Below are 20,682 nucleotides of genomic sequence, written 5' to 3'. Positions count from 1 at the left end.
CTGAAGGGCCTGTTTCCACGATGTACCAGTCTAAAGTCTTATGCATATCAACAAGAGGGATAGTTTAATGTGAGAGGAAGGAGTTTTAAAGCGGAAATATCTTCTTTTATAACAGAGAGGGGCTGATATCTGGATCTCCTTGACACAGATATGGATACAATTGTGATATTTGAGGTATTTAACCAGACAGGCAGGGCATGGAAGGATATAGACCCCATGTGGACAAATCAGATTAGTTTAGACAGACAAAAGGGTTAGCATGGTCGGTGGGCCAAAGGGCCCTTCTCTGTGCTGTACTTCAGTGATACAGTGGGAGACTGGGAGAGTCTAGGACCAGAAGCCCCAGCCTCAGAATAAAATTGACGTACCTTTAGAAAGGAGATGAGGAGGAATTTCTTTAGATGGTGAATCTGTGGAATTATTTGCCACAGACAGCTGTAAACGCCAAGTCATTAGGTGTTTTTAAGGTGGCGATAGATAGATTCTTGATCAGTAAGGGTGACAAGGGTTATGGGGAGAAGGCAGGAGAATGGGGCTGAGAAGGAAAGATAGATCAAGCTTGATTGAATGGCGGAGTGGATTCAATGGGCCAAATGGCATAATTCGTCCTATGTCCTTATAAACATGAAGATGCAGGGAAGAGCTGGAGGGCAGGGTGAGAGAAGACACTGGATCTGAAGCCACTCACGAGGATGAGATTGTGCTGACAGACTGTGGGAATTGCTTCATTCTCCACTGCTGCTGAGGTGGTAAAAAAGCAATTTCACAATTTATGCCAAAGTGTCTTAAACAGTTAGGGATCAACGAGGAGTCATTCAAGCTGGAAAGGGTACAGAGCAGATTTACAAGGATGTTCAAGGCCAGGAGTCCACGGCCTGAGCTATAAGGAGAGGTTGAGCAGGCTGGAACTCCGTACCTTGGAGTGCAGGAGGATGAGGGATGTAATGTTAAAATTGTACAAGGCATTGGTGAGGCCAATTCTGGAGTATGGTGTACAATTTTGGTCGCCTAATTATAGGAAGGATGTCAACAAAATAGAGGAGATTTACTAGAATGTTGCCTGGGTTTCAGCAACTAAGTTACAGAGAAAGGTTGAACAAGTTAGGGCTTTATTGTTTGGAGCGCAGAAGGTTAAGGGGGGACTTGACAAAAGTCTTTAAAATGATGAGAGGTATAGACAGAGTTGACGTGGATAAGCTTTTCCCACTGAGAGTAGGGAAGATTCAAACAAGGGGACATGACTTGAGAATTAAGGGACAGAAGTTTAGGGGTAACATGAGGGGGAACTTCTTTACTCAGAGAGTGGTGGGCTGTGTGGAATGAGCTTCCAGTGAAGGTGGTGGAGGCAGGTTCGTTTTTATCATTTAAAAATAAATTGGATAGTTATATGGATGGGAAAGGTATGGAGGGTTATGGTCTGAACGCAGGTGTATGGGACTAGGGGAGAATACGTGTTTGGCACGGACTAGAAAAGTCGAGACGGCCTGTTTCCGTGCTGTAATTGTTATATGGTTATATCTTATAGAGGTGTACAAAATCACCAGAGGAACAGATTGGGTAAACGCAGACTCTCTTACCCAGCGTAAGGGAATCGAGGCCAAGAGGACATAGGTTTAAGGTCAGGGACAAGATTTAATAGGAACACGAGAGGTAACCTTTTCACATAAAGGGTGGTGGGTGTATGGAATGAGCTGCTGGAAGAGGTAGTTGAGGCAATGTTTAAGAATCATAGACATGTTTGACTAAAGAAATTCATCATCTCCTTCCTAAAAGAACTTCCTTTAATTTTGAGGCTAGGACCTCTCGTCCTAGACTCTCCCACGAGTGGGAACATCCTCTCCACATCCACTCAGTCCAAATCTTTCATAATTCTGTACATTTGAATGAGATAATGTACAATAAAGCAACATTGAACCGTTGACAATGAGCTGCCGGAGGAGGTAGTTGACGCAGGGATTATCACAATGTTTAAGAAATATTGGTACATGGATAGGACAGGATTGGAGGGATATGGGCCAAACGTAGGCAGGTGGGCCTAGTATATCTGGGACATGTTTGGGTTGAAGGGCATGTATCACTCTATGACAGAGGCTGTGGGCAATGACAATGTTGTGGGAGGAGCTGAGAGACATCCACACACACAGGCCCAGCTTGGGACAGGTAGATGTAGAAGGTGGACCCTTCCCCACAGGAGGGGGGGCATGAGCAGCCCCCACCTCTGGGTGCAGCTTACAGCAGAGCAGAAGGACGTGGGGTTTGGATAGTGACAGAGTTGTGATGGGATGTGAGGGGGAGGCAGAGCCGCTGGACGGGCGCGATGGTGACCAACCTGCCCCGAGCAGTATGGCGGTGAGGGCCGGGAAACCGTAGCCGGCAGCCAGGTGTAGCGCAGTGTTCCCCTGGAACGTTGGTCGGTCCACATCCACACCGGCCTGCGGACACCAAAAACAGCACATTGCAGTTTGAACTTTACAGTTACTGTCCTCCAGTACATCTGGGAGATTGTTTGTGTCTTCCTTAGTGAAGACAGAATCCAAAGTCCCTAATCACCTCTTCTGCCATTTCTTTGTTGCACATAATAATTTCACCCATGTCTGCCTTCAAGGGACCCACATTTGACTTTTCTACTCTTTTTCCCTTAACATATCTAAAGAAGATGGGACTAGGGGAGAATACGTGTTCGGCACGGACTAGAAGGGTCGAGATGGCCTGTTTCCGTGCTGTAATTGTTATATAGTTATATTGTTATATGGTTAAGATCTTACTGTCCTTTACATTCCTGGCCAGCTTCCCTTCGTACTTCATCTTTTCAGCCCGTATTGCCCGTTTTTTCCCTTCTGTTGTCCTATGAAAGTTTCCCAATCCTCTGGCTTATGGCCACTCTTTGCTGTGTTATACATCTTTTCTTTTAGTTTTATTCTATCCCTAACTTCTCTTGCCAGCCACAGTTGCCTCCTACTCCCCTTAGAATCTTTCTTCCTTTTTGGAATGAAATGATCCTGCGTCTTCCGGATTATGCCCAGAAATTCCTGCCATTGCTGTTCCACCGTCGTTCCTGCTAGGATCCCTTTCCAGTCTACCTTGGCCAGCTCCCCTTTCATGCCTTCATAGTCCCCTTTGTTCAACTGCATCACTGACACTTCCAATTTAACCTTCTCCTTCTCAAATTGCAGCTTAAAAGTAATCATATTATGATCATTACCTCCAAGCAGTTCCTTTATCTCGAGTTCTCTTATCATATCTGGTTCATTGGACAACACTAAATCCAGAATTGCCTTTTCTCTGGTCGGCTCCATTACAAGCTGCTCTAAGAATCCATCTCGGAGGCACTCTACAAGCTCTTTATCTTGGGGTCCTGAACCAACCTGATTTTCCCAGTCTACCTGCATATTGAAGTACAGGTCCAGTGCCTTCAAACGCTCATCGTGTGTGATGAATGAGTGTCTTCAGCAAGGTATTGGGCAAACCACAGAAGGTAATTTGCTGTAAGAAGCAGGGAAATGGCCGAACTGGGCTGAATGGTCTCCTTTGCTGCTAGAATAATTCTAGGGTTCTAGTGTGGATCAGTACAGACTCCAGGACAGGGCAATTCTCCCACCTGAAGAGTTCCTTCCCCTGGTAAATGGGTGTCATTTGAGGACATTTCCTCCAACGGCACCTCTCCAGACCCAGAGAACTCGTGTAACAGCGGCCTGTGCAGACAGAGTGGGCCTCAATGAGGAACCGTCCTCACATAACATGACTACAGCTCGGCCACTGCCCTGTTGTGGCTGCTGCAGAGTTGTTGATTTTACCAAAAAAGCACAGTGCTGGGGGACATCAGTGGGTCTGTGGAGGAAATGGACAGACAACCAGAGTTTCAGGTCGGGACCCGTCTACGTGGGGTAGACAGAGTTCATTGTTCAGTAATGCCTTCATTTCTGCACTGCTTTGCGATTGGACTGGGTTTTCATTTAGTTTTACTTTTAGTTTTAGAGATACAGTTTTAGAGAAACAGGCTCTTCGGCCCACCGAGTCCAAACTGACCAGCGATTCCTGTATCTACGGCCCACCGAGTCCATACTGACCAGTGATCCCCGCATCTACGGCCCACCGAGTCCGCACTGACCAGTGATCCCCGCATCTACGGCCCACTGAGTCCGCACTGACCAGCGATCCCTGCATCTATGGCCCACCGCACTGACCAGTGATCCCTGTATCTACGGCCCACTGAGTCCGCACTGACCAGTGATCCCTGCATCTATGGCCCACCGCACTGACCAGTGATCCCTGTATCTACGGCCCACTGAGTCCGCACTGACCAGTGATCCCTGCATCTATGGCCCACCGCACTGACCAGCGATCCCCGCACACTACATACTAGGGACAATTTACAATTTTACCGAAGCCAATTAACCTACAATCCTTTAGAGTCTTGGGAATGTGGGAGGAAACCAGAGCTCCCATAGTCAGGATCAAACCCGGATCTCTGATGCTGCAAGACAGCAGCTCTACCACTGCGCCACCATGCTGCATTTTCTGTCGTTTGGTGTTGCAGAGTCTACTACACTGTTCTTTCACCAACAGTGTCTCCACGAGGTGGTGCTGTGAGCAGGGGTTGGTCAGCGAGGTCACTAGGGTGGGCCAGGCTCAGGGCAGGATTTAGATGAAGAGTGCACAAATATCCGCCCGCCCTCGGGCTCCTCCTCCTCCCCTTTTCCTTCCTTCTTCCCCCCCCCACCCCCCATCAGTCTGAAGAAGGGTTTCGGCCCGAAACGTCGCCTATTTCCTTCGCTCCATAGATGCTGCTGCACCCGCTGAGTTTCTCCACCAATTTTGTGTACCTTCGATCTTCCAGCATCTGCAGTCCCTTCTTGATCACTTGTGAGGCCCCCCCTTCCCAATCCCCCATGACTAGAAGACCATGACAACCCGACAGTGACAGTGTGACAATTTTAGATCCTACTGTATGTTGTCATTAAACAGTTGGTTTTAAAATACATATTGTATTCACAACGGAGCGGGCGATGCCTTACCTGGATCGCCGTTTGAAGCTCTGGAGTGTTGGGCCTGCGGCAGGAATGGGGGTTGGGGTCGGAGGAAGGCAGGTGAGTGGACTGAGGCCGAGGCGATGTCTGGTGGAGGGGTGGTGGGTGGTCAGGGGGTAGGGGGGGTATGAGGACTGTCGTGTGGGTGGGGAACAGCTGGGGTCACATGGTATGAGGGGAACGGGGAAGACCCAATGGAACAGTCACTGAGGTTACCAGGGTTGGGGGGACTGGCACTAGGACCCAGCACAGTCAAACCCAGGGCAGTGGGAATCTGCAGCGTGGAAACTTCAGGCCCGGTGCTGAGTCCAGGCTGCGGGTAAGGTGATGGCTGCTGGAGGGCGGTGCAGTGGCCAGGGTCAGCGGGCAAAGAGTAGGAGTTCCCGGTGGGCAGATGGTCGGCGAGGCAGCGAGGTGAATAGACCCCCTAGATCTCGAGGCCCTAAGCTTAAGCTTGTCTAGCTTATACATAAATCCGGCTCTGGCCAGGCTGCAGTAGGAGTGGGCAGTGGGCAATGCTCACAAGGTAAGTGTCCCTGTACCACAAGGTGAGTGTACCTGTACATGAGCACAAGGTGAGTGTACCTGTACATGAGCACAAGGTGAGTGTACGTGTACCACAAGGTGAGTGTACCTGTACCCGAGCACAAGGTGAGTGTACCTATACCTGAGCACAAGGTGAGTGTACCTGTACCTCTGACATGGGGAACACGAGGAAAGCTGCAGGCCCCGATGGCATCTCGGGGTGAGTACTAAAGTCCTGTGCTACGCAGCTAGCTCTGGTGCTCACTACAATATTCAACCTCTCCCTGGACAAGTCCGTGGTCCCTGCCTGCTTCAAAAAATCATCATTGTACCGGTCCCAAAATATGCCTCCCCAGCCTGCCTGAATGACTACCATCCAGTGGCCCTCACCTTGGTAGTCATGAAATGCTTTGAGAGGCTGGTGAAGAAACACATCTGCGCCTTCTTCCCTCGCAACATGGACCCGTTGCAATTCGCATACCGTCCGAACAGGTCCACGGACGATGCGATCTCCCAGGTTTTGCACACCGCTCTCTCTCACCTTGGGAATTTATGTGATAGACCAACACAAAGTGGCGCATAATTGTGAAGTGGAAGGAAAATGATACATGGTTTTCAAATTTTTTTACAAATAAAGAACTGAAAAGTGTGGCGTGCAAAAGTATTCAGCCCCCTTTACTCTGATACCCCTAAATAAAATCCAGTGCAACCAATTGCCTTCAGAAGTCACCTAATTAGTAAATAGAGTCCACTTGTGTATAATCTAATCTCAGTATAAATACAGCTGTTCTGTGAAGGCCTCAGAGGTTTGTTAGAGAACATTAGTGAACAAACAGCATCATGAAGCCCAAGGAACACACCAGACAGGTCAGGGATAAAGTTGTGGAGAAGTTTAAAGCAGGGTTAGGTTATAAAAAAATATCCCAAGCTTTGAACATCTCACGGAGCACTGTTCAATCCATCATCCGAAAATGGAAAGAGTATGGCACAACTGCAAACCTACCAAGACATGGCCGTCCACCTAAACTGACAGGCCGGGCAAGGAGAGCATTGATCAGAGAAGCAGCCAAGCATGGTAACTCTGGAGGAGCTGCAGAGATCCACAGCTCGGGTGGGAGAATCTGTCCACAGGACAACTATTAGTCGTGCACTCCACAAATCGGGCCTTTATGGAAGAGTGGCAAGAAGAAAGCCATTGTTGAAAAAAAGCCATAAGAAGTCCTGTTTGCAGTTTGCCACAAGCCATGTGGGGGACACAGCAAACATGTGGCGGAAGGTGCTCTGGTCAGATGAGACCAAAATTGAAGTTTTTGGCCTAAATGCAAAATGCTATGTGTGGCGGAAAACTAACACTGCACATCACCCTGAACACACCGTCCCCACTGTGAAACATGGTGGTGGCAGCATCATGCTGTGGGGATGCTTTTCTTCAGCAGGGACAGGGAAGCTGGTCAGAGTTGATGGGAAGATGGATGGAGCCAAATACAGGGCAATCTTGGAATAAAATCTGTTAGAGTCTGCAAAAGACTTGAGACTGGGGCGGAGGTTCACCTTCCAGCAGGACAACGACCCTAAACATACAGCCAGAGCTACAATGGAATGGTTTAGATCAAAGCATATTCATGTGTTAGAATGGCCCAGTCAAAGTCCAGACCTAAATCCAATTGAGAATCTCTGGCAAGATTTGAAAATTGCTGTTCACAGACGCTCTCCATCCAATCTGACTGAGCTTGAGCTATTTTACAAAGAAGAATGGGCAAAGATTTCAGTCTCTAGATGTGCAAAGCTGGTAGAGACATACCCCAAAAGACTTGCAGCTGTAATTGCAGCGAAAGGTGGTTCTACAAAGTATTGACTCAGGGGGGGCTGAATACTTTTGCACGCCACACTTTTCAGTTTTTTATTTGTAAAACAATTTGAAAACCATGTATCATTTTCCTTCCACTTCACAATTATGCACCACTTTGTGTTGGTCCATCACATAAAATCCCAATAAAATACATTTACGTTTGAGGTTGTAACGTGACCAAATGGTGAAACGTTCAAGGGGTATGAATACATTGTATGTGACGAATAAACTTGACTTGACCACATTGTGAGTGTACCTATACCTGAGCACAAGGCGTGTGTACCTGTACCTGAGCATAAGGTGAGTGTACCTGTATCACAAGGTGAGTTCCCCTGTACCAGAGAACAAGATGAGCATACCTCCACCAGATGTCCGACCAGCTTCAGGCTCTGGATTTCCACAGCCAGGTGTAGTGGTGTCCGCCCGCTCTTCTGCTCAGCCACGTTGCCATCGGACCCCTTGCTCAGCAACAGCTCCACCAAGCCTTCGCTCCGCGCCTTCACCGCCAGGTGCACTGGGTACAGCCCTGTGGAGATCAGATAAGCGGGGACACTCAGGCTAAAGCTGTCCGTGATCAGTCCCCCACAGGCTCATCTTCAACACAGGCGTCATCACCACCACACGGGCAAGATTGCCACCGGCCACCATTGTGTTTTCTATTTATGGGAGGCACATATTGTCACAGCTGGTAGAGCTGCTGCCTCATAACGCCAGGGACCTGGGGTCGATTCTGGCTATGGGTGGTGTCTGTGTGGAGTTTGCATGTTTTCCCAGTGATTGTGTGGGTTCTCTCCGGGTGCTCCGGTTTCCCCAAGATGTGCAGGTTTGTAGCTTAATTGGCTTTAAATCACCCGTAATGTCCAGGATAGTACTAGTGTATGGGTGATCATTGGTCGGCGTAGACTCGCTGGACCTGACACTGGTAATGGGAGTGAACACCACTGCAGGTAAGCTGCTGCAGACAACATGAACTATCAGCCTACTGGAACCATCCTGCCTGAAGTCGGCTGTTTCTGGACCCGATTTGTCCTGGTCCTCTCTTGCTTCCAGTACCCTCTCCCCCTATATTAGTCTGAAGAAGGGTCTCCCTATAGAGATGCTGCCTGACCCGCTGGGTTACTGTAGAACGTTGTGTCTATCTTCAGTATAAACCAGCATCTGCGGTTCATTGTTATTAGTTCTGTCCAGTACAGATTAGATTATTGTCCCGTGTACCGAGGTACAGTGAAAAGCTTTTGTTGCTTGCTAACCAGTCAGGGGAAAGACAATACATGATTACAATCGAGCCGTCCACAGTGTACAGATACACAAGGAAGCATTACTTACCGTCGCAGTCAGATGAGGTGAGCAGCCTGCTTAGTAGCTGCGGTGAGAGTTGATGCAGCAACAGCTGCACCATCTGCTCGTCACTCCTGTGCAGAGCAAGATGGAGGATGGAGTTTCCACGGCGATCCAAGATGGCAGCATCGGCGCCGGCGGTGAGCAGCAACTCCACAATCTTATACTGTTGGGTGATGATCCCCAGGTGGAGCGGAGTCTGGGGACACAGGAGACACAAACACTCAGTCACACACTGTGGCCCATGGAGCAAACTCTCGATGGCTGTGACCCACCCTACGGAGTTCTAGCCCCCACCCCCCACATGGCAGTCCCCCCCCCCCCCCCCCCCCCACCCCCACAAAGGACAACCAGATATGGGGGGCACCGTGGTGTGGGGGGTGGGAAAACAAAGGAGGACCTGGCGTGGGGGGATTGGGCCGGGGGGGGGGGGGGGGGGGGGGGGGGGGGGGGGGGGGGGGGGGGGGGGGGGGGGGGAGGGGGGAATCAAAGGATAAAGACGTACAGGTATGTAGGTAAATTGGCTTTGTAAATGTAGAAATTGTCCCTAGTGCGTGTGGGATAGTGTTCATTTGTGGGGATCGCTGGTCGGCGCGGTCGTGGTGGGCCGAAGTGCCTGCTCCCGCGCTGTATCTCTAAACTAGACTAAAAACCATCATGGTGGGACGGGGGCGGGATGGAGAACAAAGGAGGACCTAGTCCGGGTTACTTTGTTGGCACCCTTTATGTGGCGACGCTTTGCATACTCTCGGTATAGAAAACAAAGAATATCACTGCGGCTTGTCACATGAGACAGTAAAACATCCATCCATCCATCCATACCCTGGACTACATCCAATTCACTAAAGTGTCAAGTGTCAACTTAGTCAGCAATACAAACTGCAAGGAGCCCCCACCAAATTAAAGTCTTCATAATCTTGTAAATTGGAAGTACAACTAGAAAATTAAAATACAGGCACCTGGCATTTTACACAGTGGTTGAAAAGTGGTGGGTAATTCCAAAATGAAACATATATGTGACTATGCTGTCAGCAGTAAATTTGAGGATGTTATTCCTAAAATACTCGCACCGAAATCAAGCTTTGGTATTAAAAGAGGTGTGTCATTTCAGAAATACATAAATCAAACACAGATAAAACACAGGTGCGGCACGGTGGCCCAGCGTTAGAGTTGCTGCCTTACAGCACCAGAGACGAGGGTTCGATCATGACTTTGGGTGTTGTCTGTATGGAGTTGGGGTGGGTGATGGGAACAGGCGGTGGAGATGGGTGTGACCGCCACATTGTCCTGGCCCTCTCACCCCAGTGACCCTGGTCCCATCAAGCCCCAGACATGGTGGGCAGTTCATGCACACCAAGAGGTGTGATGGTAAATTGAGAATGTGGGGGAGACGGACATGGCACAGGGGGGGGGGGGGGGGGGGGGAGACGCAAGGACTGACACAAGTCGGGGTGGGGCTGGGTGGTTACACAGGGCTGAGGCAGGGGTACACAGAGCTGCCGGGTAGGGGTGACACAGGGCAGGAAGGTGGGGTGGGGGGGAGGGAGGCTGCAGGAATGGACAGAGAGGGGTACACAGAGCCGACAGGGGGAGTGGGGGTGTGGGCACTTACCTGGCGCAGGTGGTTGGGCAGGTTGATGATGTTCTGCCAGGGAATGCTGACAATCACCTGGAGAAGCTGCTGCACCACCAGTGGCTGCTGGTGGATCACGGCCAGGTGCAGCGACCTGTGGGAGAGGGGGGGGGATTAATGAATGGCCCCAGCCCAGCCCACCCTTCAGCCCATCCCCACTCCCCCCTCACACCCACCCCCCTCACACCCACCCCCCCTCACACCCACCCCCCTCACACCCACCCCCTCACACCCCACCCCCCTCACACCCCCCCCCCCTCACACCCACCCCCCCCTCACACCCCCCCCCCCCTCACACCTACCCCCCCTCACACCCCCCCCCTCACACCCCACCCCCCCCCCCACACCCACCACCCCCCCCCCCCCCTCACACACCCCCACTCCCCCCTCACACCCACCCCCCTCACACCCACCCCCCCTCACACCCACCCCCCCCTCACACCCCCCCACACACCCACCCCCCACACACCCCCCCTCCCCCCCCCCACCACCCCCCCCCCACACACCCACGCCCCCTCACACCCCCCCCCCCCCCCCCCCCCCCCCCCCCACCACCCACCCCCCCCCACACCCACCCCCCCCCCACCCACCCCCCCCCTCACACCCACCCCCTCACACCCCCCCCCCCAACACCCACCCCCCCCCTCACACCTACCCCCCTCACCACCCACCCCCCCCCCCTACCCCCCCTCGCACCCACCCCCCTCGCACCCCACCCCCCCTCGCACCCACCCCCCCCTCGCACACCCACCCCCCCCCCGCACCCACCCCCCCCTCGCACCCACCCCCTCCCTCACACCCACCCCCTCCCTCACACCCACCCCCCCCTCACACCCACCCCCCCCCTCACACCCACCCCCCCCCTCACACCCCCACCCCCCCCCTCACACCCCCACCCCCTCCCTCACACCCACCCCCCCTCACACACCCGCCCCCCCCACCCCATCTCCCAACCTGGGGCACAGGGAGGGAGTTACACAGCGGCCCCAGCTCAGCCCTCACCCCTAATCCCTTACTCCCACCCACAATCCCTTACTCCCACCCCGTGTGATGGCCTACTGCAGGGTCCCAGGGCACAAGGTGGGGGGGGGGGGGGCAGGGGGGTTAACAGAGCTGCCCCCACCCTTCCACTACACCGGTCCCCATGGGTCAATGCTTACGTGTCTCCATTTTCGTCCTGAACAGCGGTGAGGTGTCGCTGCACCGCCAGCAGCATGCGCACATCGGCCGTGACGGCGTAGTCCAGCAGTGCCCGCGCGGTCCGCTCCGTGATCTGCAGCGCGCCAACGCCCAACAACACGTCTGTGGGCACGGAGAGACGGGACAATCAGGCACGCCCAGGGAACGGGCTGAGGTCCACAGATCAGCTCCTCGTACAATCTACAGACCAACACCTCCTCCCCCCCCCCCCCAATGTACAGCTCACTCTGCCAACAACCCCCACTGGTTATCAGAGCTGCCGACAAGGGAGGTGCCATGGTGTGCTGACCTCTACCTTGAACCATGACCCCACAGACGAGCACCAGGCCTTAATCTCAAGCACCATCACTGACTTCATCACTTCCGGCAGTCTGCCCTCTAAAGCCTCCAACATCATCCTTCCTCGATTTTATCTTCTCCCCAAAATCCACAAACAGAACTGTCCTGGCAGCCCCATTGTTTCTGTTTGTTCATGTCCCACTACTGACCAACATCTACTACAAACCTACTGATTCCCATAGCTATCTTGACTACACTTCTTCCCACCCTGCTTCCTGTAAAGACTCCATCCCCTACTCCCAATTCCTCCATCTACACCGCATCTGCGCCCAGGCTGAGGTGTTCCAAACCAGGGCATCGGAGATGTCCTCATTCTTTAAGGAACAGGGGTTTCCCTCTTCCATTATAGATGAGGCTCTCACCAGGGTCTCCTCTATATCCCGCAGCTCCGCTCTCACTCCCCATCCCCCCCACACGTAACAAGGGCAGAGTCCCCGTCTTCACCTTCCACCCTACCAGCCGTCACATACAACATATAATCCTCTGACATACCATCCTCCACCTCCAACGGGATCCCACTAGTGGACGCATCTTCCCATCTCCACCCCTTTCTGCTTTCCGCAGAGACCATCCCTCCGTAACTCTCTGGTTAATTCGTCCCTTCCCACCCAAACGACCCCTCCCCAGGTACTTTCCCCTGTAACCACAGGAGATGCAACAACTGTCCCCCCTCAAGGACCCAATCAGTCTTTCCTGGTGAGGCAGAGGTTCACTTGCATCTGCTCCAACTTCTTATACTGCATCCGCTGTTCCAGGTGTCAACTTCTCTACATCTGCGAGACCAAGCGCAGAACACCTCCGCTCAGTTTGTCGTAACCACCCTAATCTCCCGGTGGCTCAGCACTTCAACTCCCCCTCCCATTCCCAATCTGACCTTTCTGTCCTGGGCCTCCTCCTCTGTCAGAGTGAGGCCCAGCGCAAATTGGAGGAACAGCACCTTATATTTCACTTGGGTAGTTTACACCCTATCGGTATGAACATTGACTTCTCTTAACTTCAAATAGTCCTTTCTTCCCTCCATCCATCCCCTTCCCAGTTCTCCAGCTCTCCTCTGCACACTTTCTATCTTTTTCCACCTTTCTGCCCCCCCGCCACCCCATACATCAGTCTGAAGAAGGGTCGACCTGAAATGTCACCCATTCCTTCTCTCCATAGATGCTGCCTCACCCGCTGAGTTACTCCAGCATTTTGTGTCTAACTCCTGGCAACAAACTGGGATCTGCAGCCCGATCCATTCAGGAACGAGCTGAGATCCAGTGACCAGCACCTCCTGGGATCTGGACACCAACACCACCTGGGAAAGCTGGGATCTGGAAATCAACACTTCTTATGATCTGGAGACCAGTGCATCGCAGGAATGATGTGGGATCTAGACACCAGCACCTCCTGGGATATGGAGACCAACAGATCCAGGAATGATGAGGGATCTAGGGACTAATACCTTCCAGGAATTTACCATCAACCATTGTCAGATTACCATCTGTACATATAAACAGAGGTAAACAGCACATTCTTTTCTCCAGCGATGCTGCCTGACCCGCTGAGTTACTCCAACACTTTGTACATGTCCACGTTCTCTAGAGATGCTGCCTGAACCGCTGAGTTACTCCAGCACTTTTTGTCCATCTTCTGTCCTTCAAAGAAATTACTGTTTGTCCAGGACATAAGAAGGTCTGAAGAAGGGTTTCTACCCAAAACGTCAGTGTATGTTCTCCAGAGGTGTTGCCGGACACACGTACTCCAGCACTCTTGTGTCTTGACCTACCTGATCTCCCGGTTGCCAAACACTTTAATTCTTCTTCTCATTCCCACACTCACCTTTCTGTCTTGGGCCACCTCCATTGTCAGAGTGAGGCCCAGCGCAAATTGGAGGAACAGCATCTGATATTTCGCTTGGGCAGCTTACAACCCACCGGTATGAACGTTGACTTCTCTAACTTCAAGTAACCCTTGCATCCCCTCACTCCCCATCCCTCTCTCACCTGAGTTGTATTAGTTTCATTCACTGTTGTCCTAATGAGTTTCATTGTCTGTAACTCATTTTCACCTAGCCCACAGCCAACAATGGCCTGCTTCCTTGATCATTGTTACCTTTTTGCATAACTTTCATTTTGTTCTATATCTTTCTATGTAATCGTCTCTATCTCTCGTTTCCCTTTCCCCTGAACCTCAGTGTGAAGAAGGGTCTCAACCCCAAACGTCAACTATTCCTAGTCTACGGGGGATGCTGCCTAACCCGCTTATTGTGTCTATAAAGGTTGACAAGCCATGTTGCAGCTGTAAAACACTTTGGTCGGGTCCTGCTGCACAAAGCCATGGCCAACACTACAAGTCCATCATGAGATAGTAGATGTGAAGGGCCGAATGGCCTAATTCTGCTCCTGTGACTAATGAACTTATGAAGCAGCTGATAGTTGGTGTGAACACTGCTGAGCATGAGGTAATCATCATCTGACAACCATCCACACCGCAGTTAGATCAGACTCCTGTGCATCAGGTAGATGCACACAGTCTCATGCCCAGAGTAGGGGAATCTAGGACCAGAGGACCATAGGTTCACGGTGAAGGGGAAAAGAAGGGTGATTTCTTCACGCATAGGGTGAAGGGAACAAGCTGCCAGAGGAGGTAGTTGAGGCAGGGACGGAGTCCAGTTTAATGAGGGACCTTCGCGGCCTCGTTTAGTGAAGCACTTGTGTAAATGGCAGTGACGAGGAGTTACACCAATTCTCCGCTCAAGCTTGCAGGCTGGGTGATGTTCATTATTATCATGTGTACCGAAGTACAGTGAACGGCTTTGCTATGCGTGGTATTCAATCACATCAAATAATACTAGACATAAATGCAATCGTCATCTCATGCACGTCAGAGGAAAGAGGAAAGTACAGAGTGCAGAATAAAGCTCTCAGCATTTGTAGCGCATCAGTTCCAGTGACAAAGTCCAATGTCCACAATGGGGTAGAGGTAAATCGGGCAGTACCATTAGTCTTAACTTTAGACTTCAGATATACTGGTGAATGCCAGATGGGCTGAAGAACCCGTTTCCTTGCTGTGTCACTCTAATCTTTGACTGGCAGCACCAACACAGAGGTGCCACCTCCCCCGCCCCCAGCTCACGTACCGTGGTGGGCCGGCTGGTCACTGGGCAGTGCCGGGCAGTCAGTGGGCAGCAGCCCCTCTCCTGGGGTGCACTCCGTTGACTGGGCTGGGGCACCATGCGGGCGTTCTTGTTCCTTGCCCAGTTCCGTGGCTCCTGGTGCCTGTCTGCCCATCTCCATCGCTCCTGGTGTATCGGTGGCATGCTGCATCCCCTGCTGGCCCGTCCACAGCCCGCCGCCAAAGTTACTCGTGTAACCGAGGAAACTAAAACCTGCAACAAGGCAGCAACGTTCCTGACAGTTGTGGCCATGAGCAGACAGAATTCTGGCATCTGCACCCCCGCAACCATCTCCCCCCCCCCCCCCCCCCCCCCCCCCCTACCCCCCCCCCCCCCCCCCCCCCCCCCCCCCCCCACCTCCCCCCCCCCCCCCCTCCCCCCCCCCCACATACACACACACAGACACAGATCCACCCCCACAACCCTCTCCCTCCCCCCTCCCCCCTACACACACAGAGACACAGATCCACCCCCACAACCCTCTCCCTCCCCCCTCCCCCCCTACACACACAGAGACACAGATCCACCCCCACAACCCTCTCCCTCCCCCCCCCCCATACACACACACACACACACAGATCCACCACCGCAACCCGCATAACCCTCTTCACACCCCCACACAGACACACACACGCAGACCCTCCACTCACACCCCCCACACACACCCCCCCACCGCACACACCCCACCGCACACACCCCACCACACACACCCACCACTCCCCCCCTACACACCACCACCGCACCCCCCCCCACACACACACCTAACACCGCACCCCCCCCCCCACACACACCACCACTGCACCCCCCCCCACACACACACACACGCACCCCCCCCACACACACGCACCCCCCCACACACACGCACCACAGCACCCTCACACACACACACCACCGCACCCCCAGCCCCCCAAATGCACACACAACCCCCCCCCCCTCCCTCCCTCGTTGGGGCCTCCAGCAAGGACCAGACTGGGACCAGGGGAGAGTATCCTTTCACCCCAAACACCAGCAACGCTCCCGACAAGATTATCCCCGGGAGCACTCACACTGCCACCCCCCCCCCCTCCCGTTACCCTACACCCCCACCCTGGCTTCACAAACACCCCTGCCAATTGCAGCTCACCCCAACCCACAGCACCGCATCTACCCCCCGCACCCTTCCCCCCGCCATCCATCACCCACCAGCACCCATGGCACACCCCATCACGCACCTCTACACTACCCACTCCAACCCAGGGCAGGGCACACCATGTACCCACAGCACCACATCTGCCCCACACCACATCCTTGCCCGCCTCCTGTACCCATCACACCATATCTGCCCCACACCACATCCTTGCCCACCTCCTGTACCCATCACACCACATCTGCCCCACACCACATCCTTGCCCACCTCCTGTACCCATCACACCATATCTGCCCCACACCACATCCTTGCCCACCTCCTGTCCTCATCACACCATATCTGCCCCACACCACATCCTTGCCCACCTCCTGTACCCATCACACCACATCTGCCCCACCCCACATCCTTGCCCACCTCCTGTACCCATCACACCATATCTGCCCCCCACCACATCCTTGCCCACCTCCTGTACCCATCACACCATATCTGCCCCACACCACATCCTTGCCCACCTCCTGTACCCATCACACCATATCTGCCCCACACCACATCCTTGCCCACCTCCTGTACCCATCACACCACATCTGCCCCACACCACATCCTTGCCCACCTCCTGTACCCATCACACCACATCTGCCCCACTCCACATCCTTGCCCACCTCCTGTACCCATCACACCATCTCTGCCCCACACCACATCCTTGCCCCCCCCCTGTACCCCTCACACCACCTGCCCCACACCACATCCTTGCCCGCCTCCTGTACCCATCACACCACATCTGCCCCACACCACATCCTTGCCCGCCTCCTGTACCCATCACACCACATCTGCCCCACACCACATCCTTGCCCACCTCCTGTACCCATCACACCACCTCTGCCCCACACCACATCCTTCCCCACCTCCTGTACCCAACACACCACACCTGCCCCACACCACATCCTTGCCCACCTCCTGTACCCATCCTTACCCACCTGCCCGCCTCCTGTACCCATCACACCATATCTGCCCCACACCACATCCTTGCCCACCTCCTGTACCCATCACACCATATCTGCCTTGTGAAACCTGTTGCCCAACTCCACAGTCACTACCAGCACCCACAATGCAGTATCTTCCCCCCACACCAAACCCCCCCCAAGTTCCAACCCATAGCGCACCCCCTCTGCCTGCCCCCCCCCCCCCCCCAAGGGCCAAGGATCCCCACACTCCCTCCCTCCCTCCGCCCCACCTCCTCCTCCCACCCCAAACCCCACCCAGCAGTGCCGGGGGGCACCCCCTTCCGCAGGGGCTTCACCTCCATGAACTCAGGTTAATGTCCAGGCCTTACCCGCTCCTTCAGCACCCGCTCCTCCTCCACCCCCGATCCCCGGCGGAACTCCCGAGGGACCCCCTCCACCAAAGTGATCGGAGAAATGAGGAAGCCTCTTCTGTCTCTTGCGATTCACTTCTTCCTTGTCTGTGAGAAAGATATGGTCAGGTTTAGTCTACAATTGGAGAGGGAGAAGGGTAGATCGGAGGTGTCAGTGTTGCAGTTGAATAAAGGGGACTATGGCGACATGAGGGAGGAGCTGACCAAAGATGCTTGAGGACAAAGATACACTAGCAGGGATGACAGTGGAACAACAATGGCAGGTATTTCTAGGAATAATACAGAAGGTGCAGGATCAGTTCATTCCTAGGAGGAAGAAATATTCCAAGGGGAGAAAGGCTAACTTTGAGGAAATGCGAAAGGATTTAAAAGGAGTAAATTGGGACGTTTGTTTTATGGGAAAGATGTGGAAGAGAAATGGAGGACATTTAAAGGTGAAATTTTAAGAGTACAGAATCTTTATGTCCCTGTTCGGATGAAAGGAAATAGTAAAAATTGGAAAGAGCCATGGCTTTCAAGGGAAATTGGACACTTGGTTTGGAAAAAGAGAGATCTACAATAATTATAGGCAGCATGGAGTAAATGAGGTGCTTGAGGAGTATAAAGAATGTAAAAAGAATCTTAAGAAAGAAATTAGAAAAGCTAAAAGAATATATGAGGTTGCTTTGGCAAGGAAGGTGAAAGTAAATCCAAAGGGTTTCTACAGCTATATTAATAGCAAAAGGATAACGAGGGATAAAATTGGTCCATTAGAGAGTCAGAGTGGACAGCTATCTGCAGAGCCAAAAGAGATGGGGGAGATATTGAACAATTTATTTTCTTTGGTATTCACCAAGGAGAAGGATATTAAATTATGTGAGGTAAGGGAAACAAGTAGAGTAGCTATGGGAACTATGAGATTCAAAGAAGAGGAAGTACTGGCACTTTTGAGAAATATAAAAGTGGATAAGTCTCCAGGTCTGGACAGGATATTCCCTAGGACATTGTGGGAAGTTAGTGTAGAAATAGCAGGGGCTGTGACAGGAATATTTCAAATGTCATTAGAAACGGGAATAGTGCCGGAGGATTGGCGTACTGCGCATGTTGTTCCATTGTTTAAAAAGGGTTCTAAGAGTAAACCTAGCAATTATAGACCTGTTAGTTTGATGTCAGTGGTGGGCAAATTAATGGAAAAGATACTTAGAGATATTATATATAAGCATCTGGATAAACAGGGTCTGATTAGGAACAGTCAACATAGATTTGTGCCTGGAAGGTCATGTTTGACTAATCTTCTTGAATTTTTTGAGGAGGTTACTCGGGAAATTGATGAGGGTAAAACAGTGGATGTTGTAGCAAGATGGATTCAACAGTGGCTGAATGGGAGATGCCAGAGAGTAATGGTGGATGGTTGTTTGTCAGGTTGGAGGCCAGTGACTAGTGGGGTGCCACAGGGATCTGTGTTGGGTCCACTGTTGTTTGTCATGTACATCAATGATCTCTATGATGGTGTGGTAAATTGGATTAGTAAGTATGCAGAAGATACTAAGATAGGTGGTGTTGTGGATAATGAAGTAGATTTTCAAAGACTACAGAGAGATTTATGCCAGTTGGAAGAGTAGGCTGAAAGATGGCAGATGGAGTTTAATGCTAATAAGTGTGAGGTGCTACATCTTGGCAGGACAAATCAAAATATTTGGAGACCAAAACTGTACGCAATACTCCAGGTGTGGTCTCACCAAGACCCTGTACAACTGCAGTAGTACCTCCCTGCTCCTATACTCAAATCCTTTTGCAATGAAAGCTAACATACCATTCGCTTTCTTTACTGCCTGCTGCACCTGCATGCCTACCTTCAATGACTGGTGTACCATGACACCTAGGCCTCGCTGCATCTCCCCCTTTCCCAATCGGCCACCATTTAGATAATAGTCTGCTTTCCCATTTTTGCCACCAAAATGGATAACCTCACATTTATCCGCATTATACTGCATCTGCCAAACATTTGCCTACTCACCCAGCCTATCCAAGTCACCTTGCAGTCTCCTAGCATCCTCCTCACAGCTAACACTGCTCCCCACCTTAGTGTCATCCGCAAACTTGGAGATATTGCCTTCAATTCCCTCATCCAGATCATTAATATATATTGTAAATAGCTGGGGTCCCAGCACTGAGCCTTGCGGTACCCCACTAGTCACTGCCTGCCATTGTGAAAAGGACCCGTTTACTCCTACTCTTTGCTTCCTGTTTGCCAGCCAGTTCTCTATCCACATCAATACTGAACCCCCAATGCCTTGTGCTTTAAGTTTGTATACTGATCTCTTATGTGGGACCTTGTCGAAAGCCTTCTGGAAGTCCAGATACACCGCATCCACTGGTTCTCCCCTATCCACGCTACTAGTTACATCCTCGAAAAATTCTATAAGATTCGACAGACAAGATTTACCTTTCGTAAATCCATGCTGACTTTGTCCAATGATTTCACCACTTTTCAAATGTGCTGCTGTCCCATCTTTAATAACTGACTCTAGCAGTTTCCCCACTATCGATGTTAGACTAACTGGTCTGTAATTCCCCATTTTCTCTCTCCCTCCCTTCTTAAAAAGTGGGGTTACGTTTGCTACCCGCCAATCTTCAGGAACTATTCCAGAATCTAAAGAGTTTTGAAAGATTATTACTAATGCATCCACTATTTCTGGAGCTACTTCCTTAAGTGCTCTGGGATGCAGCCTATCTGGCCCTGGGGATTTATCGGCCTTTAATCCATTCAATTTACCCAACACCACTTATCGGCTAACCTGGATTTCACTCAATTCCTCCAACTCCTTTGACCCGCGGTCCCCTGCTAGTTCCGGCAAATTATTTATGTCTTCCTTAGTGAAGACGGAACCAAAGTAGTTATTCAATTGGTCTGCCATATCCTTGTTCCCCATGATCAACTCACCTGTTTCTGACTGCAAGGGACCTACATTTGTTTTAACTAATCTCTTTCTTTTCACATATCTATAAAAATTTTGCAGTCAGTTTTTATGTTCCCTGCCAGTTTTCTTTCATAATCTATTTTCCCTTTCCTAATTAAGCCCTTTGTCCTCCTCTGCTGGTCTTTGAATTTCTCCCAGTCCTCCGGTATGCTGCTTTTT

The 20,682-nt window shown here is 51.7% G+C and overlaps 1 protein-coding gene across 1 annotated transcript in view; it reads right to left on the bottom strand.

Moving 5' to 3' along the window:
* Nucleotides 1-20,682, bottom strand: part of LOC129713066 (nuclear factor NF-kappa-B p100 subunit-like) — a 106,009-nt gene that overhangs the window by 24,509 nt on the left and 60,818 nt on the right. Inside the window, exons 12-18 of the mRNA XM_055661944.1 lie at nucleotides 17,522-17,650; nucleotides 15,030-15,278; nucleotides 11,533-11,674; nucleotides 10,352-10,466; nucleotides 8,728-8,938; nucleotides 7,761-7,927; nucleotides 2,330-2,432 (exon numbers count right to left, since the gene is read on the bottom strand). Of these exons, the coding sequence (XP_055517919.1) occupies nucleotides 2,330-2,432; nucleotides 7,761-7,927; nucleotides 8,728-8,938; nucleotides 10,352-10,466; nucleotides 11,533-11,674; nucleotides 15,030-15,278; nucleotides 17,522-17,650 (1,116 nt within the window). The remainder of the gene's footprint in view (nucleotides 1-2,329; nucleotides 2,433-7,760; nucleotides 7,928-8,727; nucleotides 8,939-10,351; nucleotides 10,467-11,532; nucleotides 11,675-15,029; nucleotides 15,279-17,521; nucleotides 17,651-20,682) is intronic.

Source organism: Leucoraja erinacea, chromosome 34 (assembly GCF_028641065.1).
Source record: "Leucoraja erinacea ecotype New England chromosome 34, Leri_hhj_1, whole genome shotgun sequence".
Classification (NCBI taxonomy): domain Eukaryota; kingdom Metazoa; phylum Chordata; class Chondrichthyes; order Rajiformes; family Rajidae; genus Leucoraja; species Leucoraja erinaceus.
Note: the sequence above shows the minus strand (reverse complement) of the source record. Positions and strands in the feature narration are given on the sequence as shown.